Source organism: Rhinolophus hipposideros (assembly GCF_964194185.1).
Source record: "Rhinolophus hipposideros genome assembly, chromosome: 13".
NCBI lineage: Eukaryota > Metazoa > Chordata > Mammalia > Chiroptera > Rhinolophidae > Rhinolophus > Rhinolophus hipposideros.
In genome coordinates this window covers 64,495,968-64,507,989 of record NC_138059.1, presented here as the reverse complement: position 1 = coordinate 64,507,989, position 12,022 = coordinate 64,495,968, and the positions used below count along the sequence as shown (strand labels likewise).

The 12,022-nt window shown below is 41.4% G+C and overlaps 1 protein-coding gene across 7 annotated transcripts in view; it reads left to right on the top strand.

Moving 5' to 3' along the window:
* NCOA2 (nuclear receptor coactivator 2) overlaps positions 1-12,022 on the top strand; it is a 256,262-nt gene that overhangs the window by 206,191 nt on the left and 38,049 nt on the right. For all 7 annotated transcript variants that reach the window (XM_081070062.1, XM_081070061.1, XM_081070060.1 and 4 more), the window contains 4 exons: positions 2,419-2,520; positions 2,775-2,918; positions 5,956-6,103; positions 7,751-9,017. In XM_081070062.1, coding sequence (XP_080926188.1) covers positions 2,419-2,520; positions 2,775-2,918; positions 5,956-6,103; positions 7,751-9,017 — 1,661 coding nt within the window. The remainder of the gene's footprint in view (positions 1-2,418; positions 2,521-2,774; positions 2,919-5,955; positions 6,104-7,750; positions 9,018-12,022) is intronic.

The window sequence follows — 12,022 nt, the reverse complement described above, 5'->3', positions numbered from 1 at the left end:
TGCGATTGGGAGACCCAATTTTCTATTTTATTCAATTGACACTTAAACAGCCCCTTGAGGCTAGTGTGTACCCTATGCGAGCAGCTCTGTTAGTGAACCTCTCAGCGAGCGTAAGCTCCTGTGGTTATCTGCAGCAAGCCATGACCCATAGCCCCAGAAAAGTGCACGTGGTTCCAACAGTAGTTTTCATAACAGCTGACCCTTGAGCAACTTGGAAGTTAGGGGCGCTGACCCCTATACAGTCGAAAATCTACATTTATCTTTTGACTCCCCAAAAACTGAACTACTTACTACTAGCCTACTGTTGACCGGAAGCCTCATCAACATACACAGTCAGTTAACACACATTTTATAAGTTATATGTATTAGATACTGTATTCTTACAATAAAGTATGCTAGAGGAGAGAAAATGTTATTAAGAGAATCATGAGGAAGAAAAAAATTTACAGTACTGTACGTATTCATTGAACAAAAAAATCCGCGTACAAGTTGGACCCATGCAGTTCAAACCTGTGTTGTTCAAGGGTCAACTGTCCTTTCAAGGGATGAATGGATCCCATGTAGTTTATCCACGGGTGCTGGGTCCCCGATACAGTGTAACACAGGGATACTTAAGAGAGCTGAGAGGTGGGAGTAGGGAATGGAGGGGGTTTTGTACTAGAAGCTCTCAGGCTCTTCCCCTTAAAGAGGTGCTGGTGTCGTGTCCACCCCTCCACCCTACAACCAAGCACTTCTCAGCTGAGTGTCAGTCTGTAATAGGAGACAGTGCAGCAGAGTACATTCCGCGTGCGTGGCAGAAGGGGAAGAGCTGAGGACCACTGGTGAACAACAGCATCGTGGGCTTTATAATCAGACAAGCCAGCTCCTCATTCAGCCACTTACGAGCTCTTGGGCAAGCTCCTTGAGCTCTCCAAACATCACTTTATTATCCAGTAGCAGTGTCAGATGTAATCAAGATTACGTGACTGTGCCTGAACCGTGATTGGCATTAAATAGTAGTTACTTAATCCTTTTTAAAAATATGTAAGTAATTTTTCATTTAAATTTTATTGGAAAGGAAATAATAGAGCTGCCATATATGATACATAGTTTTTCAAAATTAAGTTTTTACGTAGGTATGGAATGTCAAGTGATTTTATTCACTTTTATGCAACAGTGCTAAGTCATCCATCTATATAATATCCTAAAGCAGTATGAAAAAAAGGTATAGCTGAGCTAATTTTTGTTTGGGTGTTGTATATTTAAACTTGTTTGGACATTTAAAATCTGATTCTGGATGTTAGTACAGTTTAGTGTAGGGTTTCTGAGCCATGGTGTGCGCAGGTTCAAATCCCATTCACCAAAGTTTTGTGTGATACTGGCTTACTTAAACTTCATGCTTTGGTTTTTTTTCCTCTGCTAACTGGAAATAATGCTAGTATCTACTTCTAAAATTAAGAGGATTAAATGAATTGGTAGCCTATAAAAGCAGCGAGAAAGAGGTCTATCTCATCGTAAGTGCTCAAAAATTTAGCTTTTATTATGTTGAGGATGAGGCTTACATTTAATTTTGTGATACCTGCTATTACTGGATATAGTTAAAGACATTCTTTTCCCAAATTTAAAGGTGAATGATTAGAAATCAGTGACTTAAGATAGGAAGAGACTATTTTTAACAACCTTTTCCCCAGCATTTTTGAAATTGGAGGGGCTGCGCAATGTGTTCTGCATGTTACAAAGATGAATAAAACATTTCCCTGTCCTCCAGAAGTGAACACAGATGCATAAAACAGTTTTAAGTGGGGTGAGGAACAAATGCTTAGCATCGGGGATGTGAGAAACTAGCCCTGACCGCGAGTTGCAACCTGGCACATGCTGCATTTTCTAGGATTTATTCTCGGACTCTGAGTCTAGATTTAGTTTAAATTCTGTTTTAAATCACACGTTGCCATTGTAAGGGTATTTACATAGCTGGGTAGAAGGTATACCTAGTTTCCCGTGTGTTGTGAATTTGATACGCAAGCAGCACCCTTGACAAAGCAGAGTGTCAGATTGGGGGTTCATCATTTTTGTACTTGATCATGAATTCAGCCAGTTGTTAGTATTAGCCGTTTGATGAGAAAGGACTCCATTCTTTTCCATGTTGGGGAAGGGGTTGCAGGTTGCTCATGCTAGTACCGTGGATATGCTTTTGTCACATGGATCATGTGGCTTCCGCTGTGTGTCCTCAGCAACCCCAGCGCATCCCACACCTCACACCCCTCCCTTGCCCCTGCTGCTTCCCACTTCGGTGGACAGAATAAAGCCAGTGAGGTACATAGTGTTTTGTCACTCCCTCCGTTGTTGATATACAAGGCTGTGCTCTCATAAATAACTCTTGAGTTTGTTTGAATCACTAAAAAAGCCTAATATGATAACCATAAATGTCTACAATTAAAGATTTGCAGTCCTGCTTGATTTGTGTGGCAAGAAGAGTTCCCATGAAGGAAAGGCCAGTTCTTCCCTCATCAGAAAGTTTTACTACTCGCCAAGATCTCCAAGGTAAATCTTCTTTTCCAAAGAAATCGTTGTAGAATAGCTGGTGTCTGTGATTGCACGGGCTCTGTGCGAAGCCGGGAGCAGCGAGGACCCCGAGGGCTCCGCAGGGCAGGGACCCTTCCTTCTGGCCGGCGCCCCTTTTGGTCCCGGACGTGGGCTACCTGCTGTAAAGACAAAATGGTTCTCGTTTTAAAATGTGATCATTGCCACGAAGACTGGGTCGGTATGTGGCTGTAATGCCTGCGGTTGTTTCCTAGGCAAGATCACGTCGCTGGACACGAGCACCATGCGCGCCGCCATGAAGCCGGGCTGGGAGGACCTGGTGCGGAGATGCATCCAGAAGTTCCACGCCCAGCACGAGGGGGAGTCTGTGTCCTACGCCAAGAGGCACCATCACGAAGGTTAGCGGTGCTCAGGGACGTTTTGCTAGATGTCTGCTTCCGGTGGGAGCTTTCTCTGAAGCAGTGATGCCCGAAGGTTCACCTCAGGGAGGGACTCGGGGCTGCTTCCTTTTTGTGTGCGGGTGTCCTCGCAGCACCTCGCTGGAGCATGTTGCCGCCCGAGGGCAGATGTCATAGGAGGCCCGTAGGACAGACAGTGTGATGAGGGAAATGACTTGGAGTTGAGAATTTCGCAGGCCGATGAAAGGAAAGGGCAAGAGGTCTTTTTCTTGGGTCCTAAGGCTTCCAGATGTATAAGACAACTTAGTAAGTCACCATCTAATACCAAAAGAAATAGTTGCCTGAATCATAAGGACGATCTGGAAATAGGAATGAAATGAAATTTGCAAAGGCCAGTGAATTTTTGATTGAGGTGACAGACAGTGGGATCCCAAGCCCTCCTTCCCAATGATGACCATGATGACCATTGAACGCTGCCTAGATGTTTCTGGAAGGGCCAAAGAGATGAAGTGACGTGTCTGGGTTCCACAGTTAATAGGACTATTGGAATTAAACCCAGGACTTCACAGAGTCATATTTCAGAATTAAGCCGCCCTTGTTGAGCACCTGGTCCTGTCTGGCATTGTCCCTCTATGGGTTGTCTCAGGGGTGCAGGTGTTGTGACGCTCGTGCTATCGATGGGTGGCCGACACAGGTGAGGAGACTGGCTACTGAGCATTCAGTTATAATAGTAAGTGTCAGCGCTGGGGGTTAATCTGAGACCCATCCTGACGGTCACCCTGCTGTGCCGCCCCCAAAGTTTTTTCCACACCATCACTTCTTCTCAAGTGCATTCTGCTCTTTTGTTACATTCCTTTCCTTAGCATGTACTAAGTGAGGAAAGGAGACCCTTTCTCCTCCTGGCCTTTTGATTCTCCTCTCCTGGGCACTTAGTGCCCCGCAGCCTGCCAGAGAGGGGCCCGGCTGCCTGTGACAGAGTCGGAGCAGGGCTGTGTGCCTCGGAACTCAATCTGACAAATTGTCTGCATTTTTGCAGAGAAAAATTCTAACTCATCATTGAAAACAGAGTTTTAGTTTGTCGTCTTCCATTGAATATGCGTCTGTGGCCTTGGCATTTTACCAGCAGTGTTTATATGTTTAAACTTTATGCTTTTAAGATCGCTTATGAAAAAATACACATCATAGCAAATGACCTCTTTCCTCACTCCCTTATTTTTCCCCTCATCTTATTTATCATTATTTCTTAAAAATAATCAGATAATCCAACAACTTGTGTCTTCCTGCATTTTCCTTTATGTTGGAAAGAATAAGAGGAAATGAAGATGCTACGTTTGATAGAAATCAATATTTAACCTGCCATCTCACTATATCTGGTTTAAAATAAAAATAGTAACAGCAAAAAACAAGAAATCACCATCAGCAAATGTGTTCAGTGTCCTTGAGCCCTAAGTAGCAATGCCCTGCATTTAATTCTGTGGCTTCTTGATTCCTTACTAAAGTGTTTTAGGCAGACATACCAGGCACAATGCTAGGGTTAATCAGATAGGACCCACTGAAAGGAAACACCAAGACATATGAAATGCATTAAATGTATGAAATAGGTAAGATCCAGGGTCATCATTTGCATTGAAGAACAATCCTCTGGAAGGCTTTGTTGAAATGGAGGGGCTTCCTAAGTGTGTTCAGGTGGGTGCTTACATGGATCTACTTAGTAAAGACGTTTGGTGGAGACCAAATGGAAATGGAAAGTCTTAAGGGATCATGTCCAAGTTCAGGTAAAATTTTGAAATTAAAAGCCATTGGAAATATGAGTCCTATTATAAAAAGGGTATTTATGCCTCCTTTTCGGAACATATTTATTGTACAAGAGACACATACTCGTTTCCAACACTGCCACTTGAGAGTAACTCATGCAAATGTAGAGGCCAGAAAGAATACCTAAATACTGCATGTAACTGAAACTGCACAGAGTTTCTTTGGGGAAGTGCTCACAATGAAATTTTACCAAGAAATCAGAATCCACGTTGTGTGTCAGCGACTCTTTCTCACCATTTTTGTGGAAGAGTGAATGTGCTTGGTCACTTTGGGGCTAGCAATTCAACCCACAAAATTTGTGCTGAGGATTATGTGGTAAAAACATGGTAGTCTTCTTAAAATGGTTTAAGAGGTAACTAAATTACATGGCAGTTTTTGTCTAAATCAAAATGCTCTTTCTTAACACGCAGTATTTGACAGTTTTAAAATAGTTATTTTAAAAGATAAATCATGATAAACTTTTGTTTTAAGAAAAATTATTTTCACCTAGTTGATTTGTGTTATATTTTCTGCTATTGAAAATGGAAACACCTGGTTCTTTATCCAGAAGCTAAACCAATTCCATGTCACTAAGGTTTGCACTTTCATTGTTTCAGTTTTCTATTTAGCCTTTTATTTCTCTGAAAAGAGTCTTCTGATTATTTATCTTTTACTTCCTCTTGTCCTATCCACAGAAATAATGCTTCTTACATTCACTTACATTCACAGTGAGAAACAGAATTGGGGAATAGTAGTGTGAGATGATGAATTGAACAGCACGTAACTTTGAGATGAATATTCAGGGAATATATTTACTATCATCAATTTTACTTTATAGCTGTATTAAATTAAAGGCAAATTGTACACTTTAGAGGTATCACGTTTATGCATTGTCTTCTAACATTTTAAACAAGTCATTGTAAAGCTTATTTTGAGCTAATAAATTGTTTGCCCTCTGTTTTGCCATGGTGCTGAAGATTTTTTAAAGAACATAGTTTGAGGGTCTGAGCTTCGTTAAAAAAATCAATGTATTGAATTTATTGGTATTTTGAGTGAAAAATAGATGTGCTTTTTAAACATGTACAGTGTTTTTTAACATCATGAAATATTGCTTATAACTTTTCAACTGCTGGTCGGAAAACATTAAACTTAATGAAGTTTATTACTGTTATTATGTCTTGTCCCACACCCACCCCCTGATGTGTTTCCTAAACATGCATTCTGTTTCCTTACTTGCCGGCAGTGCTGCGACAAGGATTGGCATTCAGTCAAATCTATCGTTTTTCCTTGTCCGACGGCACGCTGGTTGCTGCGCAAACGAAGAGCAAACTCATCCGTTCTCAGACTACTAATGAGCCTCAGCTTGTGATATCTTTACATATGCTGCACAGGTAAGCTGAGTTCTGCGAGATCATCTTCTTTCCCAAGCTCAAAGGAGATGGTGCAAAAGCTACCAGTCTTCCTAGAGCTTGCCAGATTTGTTAGACATTCCTTTGATTAACCCCAAAGATGTAAATATAAAATTAAATTGCTATGAATTGTTGGCTTAAAGACAACTCATGATACCGGCTCAGTAGGTCTATACTTTGAATTTTAGCCTTAGCACTAGTGAATTTTCAAACCCAGCTGGACAAACACAGGCTCGCACTAACTGCTCTGACAGGCTGACTGTTACATCAGGGAAGGGAAATTGACCAGTTCCCGGTGGTGATGTAGCCGGGCAGGGATATAGAAGCCACCTAGCATGGTTTCTGCTCCTGTGTTTTAATCTAAACTTTCAAATATGCGTGCTTTTAGAAGGAATATTTCAGATTTTTATTCTCAGGGTTAAATTAACTTCTTGATATTAGACTTTAAATTGAAGGGTAATAAACATTTCCATAAGAATGAAAGTAAAGACAACTAAATGTTGATTTTAAAATAAATGTCATGAACCGTATTGTTTGAGAGCACAAATTTGGGAAAATGACTACATTTCAAGTTATATAAATATTTGTGCATGTGCTATGTAAAACTCGATGAGGTACTATCAGAAGATATATAAAGTTGCTCTGGGTAAAGAGTATTCTTTTATTACATTGCTCAATTATTTACTTTCTTATTTTGGAATAAAAAAATCAGGCAGCCCTGTTTGCCAGCTGTTAATAAATCTGACCTCAAACTGAAACAATTTGAAAATGATTACAGATATGCCAGATTTCACCCCCTCTAACTGAAAGCTGATGTTTGACAATTTGTGAAACCTGTTTTGCCTGGGTTCATGAACACATTCGGTAACTCACGAGTGACTGCCAAAGCTATAAATTAAAGCTCATCGGGTTTGGAAAATCATCTGGATCAGAAAACCTGCCTTTTAGTCATTAGTAAGGGAGTGGATTGGAGTTGTTTAGGAGTTGGGGGATCAGAACACAAAAGGTCACTCTGAGGTTCCCTCCCATGTTGTTTGTTTTGGAGGCTCTTGCTTTGACGGGGGGAATCTATTAAAGTGATCTAATTCTAAACAGTTTGGGTAACTATTGGCTTTGAAACGTGCAGAGTTTCTAATTCTTAGGGGCAAGTTTTTCCCCCTAAGTTTGCTGTCCATCTTGAGCCAACTAATACAGATGTGTCTGTCATTCAGAATTGTAATCTCTGGCAGATGATTGAAGACAACTCTACTTGTTTGGGTCATTTCTTTTGACGGTTCAAGTTCTCAGTCATTCATGAGACTTTAATGAAAGAGATATATTATGTAATTGGAACCCCTCTAATGTCATGTCCAATAACTACAATTTCAATATGATAGTAGTCAAATTTAAACACACTCCCTCTGTAAAACTGTAGACATCTTAATGAGTTGACTGAAAAATGTCTCTCTTGGTCCAAAAGTAAACATGTTCAGTCTTGTTCATAATTGCAGATTGTTTCATTAAAGTATTATCTTTCCTTTAAATGTAGCTTGTTCTTTTAGATAAAAGAGGCCATTTCATTTTTTTAAATTAATAACAACTTGTTAAGTGTTTTTCCTTTTATCTTACATTTCCTTCCTCATTATACAGAGAGCAGAATGTGTGTGTAATGAATCCGGATCTGACTGGACAAGTGATGGGGAAGCCATTGAATCCAATTAGCTCTGGCAGCCCTGCCCATCAGGCCATGTGCAGTGGGAACCCAGGTCAGGACATGACCCTTGGTAGCAATATGAATTTTCCCATAAATGGCCCCAAGGAGCAAATGGGCATGCCCATGGGCAGGTTTGGTTCTGGCGGACTGAACCATGTGTCAAGCATGCAAGCAACCACTCCTCAGGGTAGTAACTATGCACTCAAAATGAACAGTCCCTCCCAGAGCAGCCCTGGCATGAACCCAGGACAGCCCAACTCCATGCTTTCACCAAGGCATCGCATGAGCCCTGGAGTGGCTGGAAGCCCGCGAATCCCACCCAGTCAGTTTTCCCCTGCAGGAAGCTTGCATTCCCCTGTGGGAGTGTGCAGCAGCACAGGAAATAGCCATAGCTACACCAACAGTTCCCTCAATGCCCTTCAGGCTCTCAGCGAGGGCCACGGGGTCTCATTGGGGTCGTCGTTGGCTTCGCCGGACTTAAAAATGGGCAACTTGCAAAACTCCCCAGTTAATATGAATCCCCCCCCACTCAGCAAGATGGGGAGCTTAGACTCCAAAGACTGTTTTGGACTTTATGGGGAGCCATCTGAAGGTACAACTGGACAAACAGAGAGCAGCTGCCATCCTGGAGAGCAAAAGGAAACAAATGACTCCAACATGCCCCAGGGCATGAGCAGTGAGCGATCTGACGGACAGAACAGACTGCATGACAGCAAAGGACAGACCAAACTCCTCCAGCTGTTGACCACCAAATCCGACCAGATGGAGCCTTCGCCCTTATCCAGCTCTTTGTCGGACGCAAACAAAGACTCCGCAGGTAGCTTGCCTGGTTCTGGGTCGACCCATGGAGCCTCGCTCAAGGAGAAGCATAAGATTTTGCACAGACTCCTGCAGGACAGCAGCTCCCCCGTGGACCTGGCTAAGTTAACAGCAGAGGCCACGGGCAAAGAGCTGAGCCAGGACGCCAGCAGCACAGCTCCCGGTTCCGAGGTGACCATTAAACAAGAGCCAGTGAGCCCCAAGAAGAAAGAGAATGCACTACTGCGTTACTTGCTGGATAAAGACGATACTAAAGATCTTGGTTTACCAGAAATAACCCCCAAACTTGAGCGACTGGACAGTAAGACAGACCCAGCCACTAACACAAAATTAATAGCTATGAAAACTGAGAAGGAGGAGATGAGCTTTGAGCCTAGTGACCAGGTAAGTGTGTGATGTGTTCTCTCAGGTATACCGACCCATGTCCATCAAGGATTCTCTCCGCAGGGGCATTTGGAGGCCTCAGGTGATTAGATAAAAATAAGTCTTGTCTTTTGTTGTTCTTCCTTTGAAACAGAGTTCATTCCCACGGAAGCTACACTGTTCTAAATACTCTGTCCTGGAAAGGGTGACATTCTTACAGGGTAGGGGTCGGCTGCCTTTTTTGTTTGTTTTGGTAAAGGGCCAAATGGTAAATATTTTGGGCTTCGCAGGCCATGCAATCTCTGGCACAGCTATTCGATTCTGCCATTGGATTGTGAAAACAGCCACAAACTCTATGAAAATAAATGCTGTGTTACAGTCAATTTTACTCATAGGCCCCGATGTTTGACTGTTACACAATTTTCGCATGTCGCAAAATCCTCTTTTCATTTTTTTTCAATTATTATAAATGTAAATCCATTCTTAGCTCAGGGGCCATATGCAAACAGGTGGTGGGCCGGAGCTGGCCCACAGGCCAGCTGTAGTCTGACCCCTGTTAATGGAAGATGCTGAAATTTGAGATAATCACTTGGGCTTCGTCAGGACAGACTTAATTAAATTATTTCTTATTTACCTTTCTCTCTTTTTAAGATCAGAGTTTGACTGGTTTTCAAACGTAATGAAGAGCGTCATACCTCCTTATTCTCAACCAAAACTCTGATTCATGCTAAAGAATTTCTTACACAATTGATATAAAAAAAGTATTTAAGTGAAAATGGCAAGTAAGCCATATGATGTCTGAGCCATCATAATATAAATGCAAAACTGGAATGATGGGTTGTATTAGTATCTGTTGTTCTTATCTGAAGATTTATTTCCCTGGAAAAATCCAGGACAGCTGAAGTGATACTCAAAATCAGTCTTGATAATATTCAAAGGAAATAATGACATCACAAGGAAAATGTAAAACCGTTTAATATTTTATTTAAAAAACGAGTTACTAGTGACACAATGGCTTGACCTAAGGTAAGGTGTTTCCTGGGGAGTCGGTGACTGGCCAGGTTAATGATCCAAGACCTCACCCTGCACAATCAACTTTCATCCCTGAGCTCTGCCCTGGACTTCACGTCTTTTAAGACATGATTGGTTAAGAAGAGAAAAGGCTCTGTAGGTCTCCTTAAAATGGCTCTCTAATTCGTCCTTGAAATTCAGTTTGTAAGCGGATCTTACATGCGTCAGTGTCTTCAGGGACTAGGTGTGGATGGGGAAGAAGAGAGTAGCACCCCTAGCTGTAGCTGTAGGACTCTGCTGGGTAAGCAGAGGCTGACCCAGAGGCCGGTCTGGGGTTCAAAGCAGTCATCAGGAAAGCCCAGACCACACGTGCTCTTATAGCGGGGCTTTGTCCCGGGATCTAAGCACTTAGTTTCCTTTATTTCTTCCACTTGGATGTCTTGACAGCTGCTACCATTCCTACAAGGCAGATACGATTTTCAAGCCTTTGTGCCATTCACAAGGGCCTAATTATATCAACATCTTCGGTAATTCATCTTTAAACGTAGCTATCAGGGCAAAATTCTATATAACAGCTATTCTGTAATGTTGTGAAATCATCAGATGGGGGAAATGGAGGCCTCAGCAGAAAGTGAATAGCAATATCCTGGATAAAGTGTAGTGTAAAACCACATGAACAACTGTAAATGTTTCCATCTTTTGAAGTTTACCAGATTAGAGTATACAGAGCTAATGGCAGTTCAGGGTGGCAGGCACAGATACTGTCACTCAAGTGTCCTGACACGTGCTAGAGGACAAGATGGTGACTTAGAAGGTCCCCCTTAGCTTGGTGGCTAAGTAGTTGGCCCCTCCCTCCATAAACACAATTTGTTTCTATCCCAGGCCTGAAGCCCAAGAGACTTAGAGGGCCAGGGAAGGGGGACACTGGCATTTCTATATTTAGATACATGATTACACCAACTTCAGACAAGAAACTGTCAAAGGAGAAGTTTTTTAAAAAGTCCTTGAGTCACTTGCAGTTTCTTATTGTGTTGAGGAGAAACATTTTTCTAATCAAAATTGTCCCACCTGGGGAACAGAAAGCCCAGAGCGTAGTCAGCACAAATCTGTTAGTGTTTGGCAAACCAAAAAGCACTGCGTGTGTACGTACACACATTCACACACTGTTTTTTTTTTGTAATGAAACCCAGTCTGTGTGTCATCCTCCATGCATTCCCATTTAAAACTCCACCAAAACATACTGCTTCAGAGCAATTTTAACATCAAAAACATTGCAACTTGAAAAGAAAAGTTACCACAGGAAGTATGCATTACCTAAATTTAGATCAAAGTTAGAATGACTTTAAGAAAAAAACAGTGATTCTTTCTCTTCCTGCTCCCTTCACTATTCCCAAATACAGATTACTTGTATCTTCCATTAACTGCTGTGCACATTTATTGAAGACTTTTCTTTGATTTCAAGGGAATACAAGTTTTTTATTTAGTAAGACAGCTAGCCTGAAGTACAGTTAACTGTCTTGCTGTTTTGATTCAGAAAAGAGCCATTAACTGAGTGTGTGTTTAACCTATCACTAACTTATTACGGACAGGAAGTATTTCGATGGCGCTATTATACCTAAAATAGCATTCTTTACTGGGTAGAGTATTTAAACAACATTTGTTTCTACAACATTACGTAACCAACAGGAAACAGTGACAGCAAAATTTCCAATATGTTTACCAACTTTTAAGTTATATACTTACTTACACAGTAGAGCCTGTTGATACCTAACCAAATGACACTTACATTGTTTCTTATGCTCCTGGGTTACTTATGATGAGACTATTTAGAAATAGTCTAAAAAGAATTTCTTCTTGTTATTTGGCTCCATTAGAAAGGCAAACCATATTTTACACTGGTAGTATTTCCCTCCAAATGTGGTAAATTGTATGACCATTTTTTAATAATTTCATGTGGGGCAAATGGAAAATTATACTTTTTTTAAAAAAATTGAAAAAATGATTTGTAATTTATT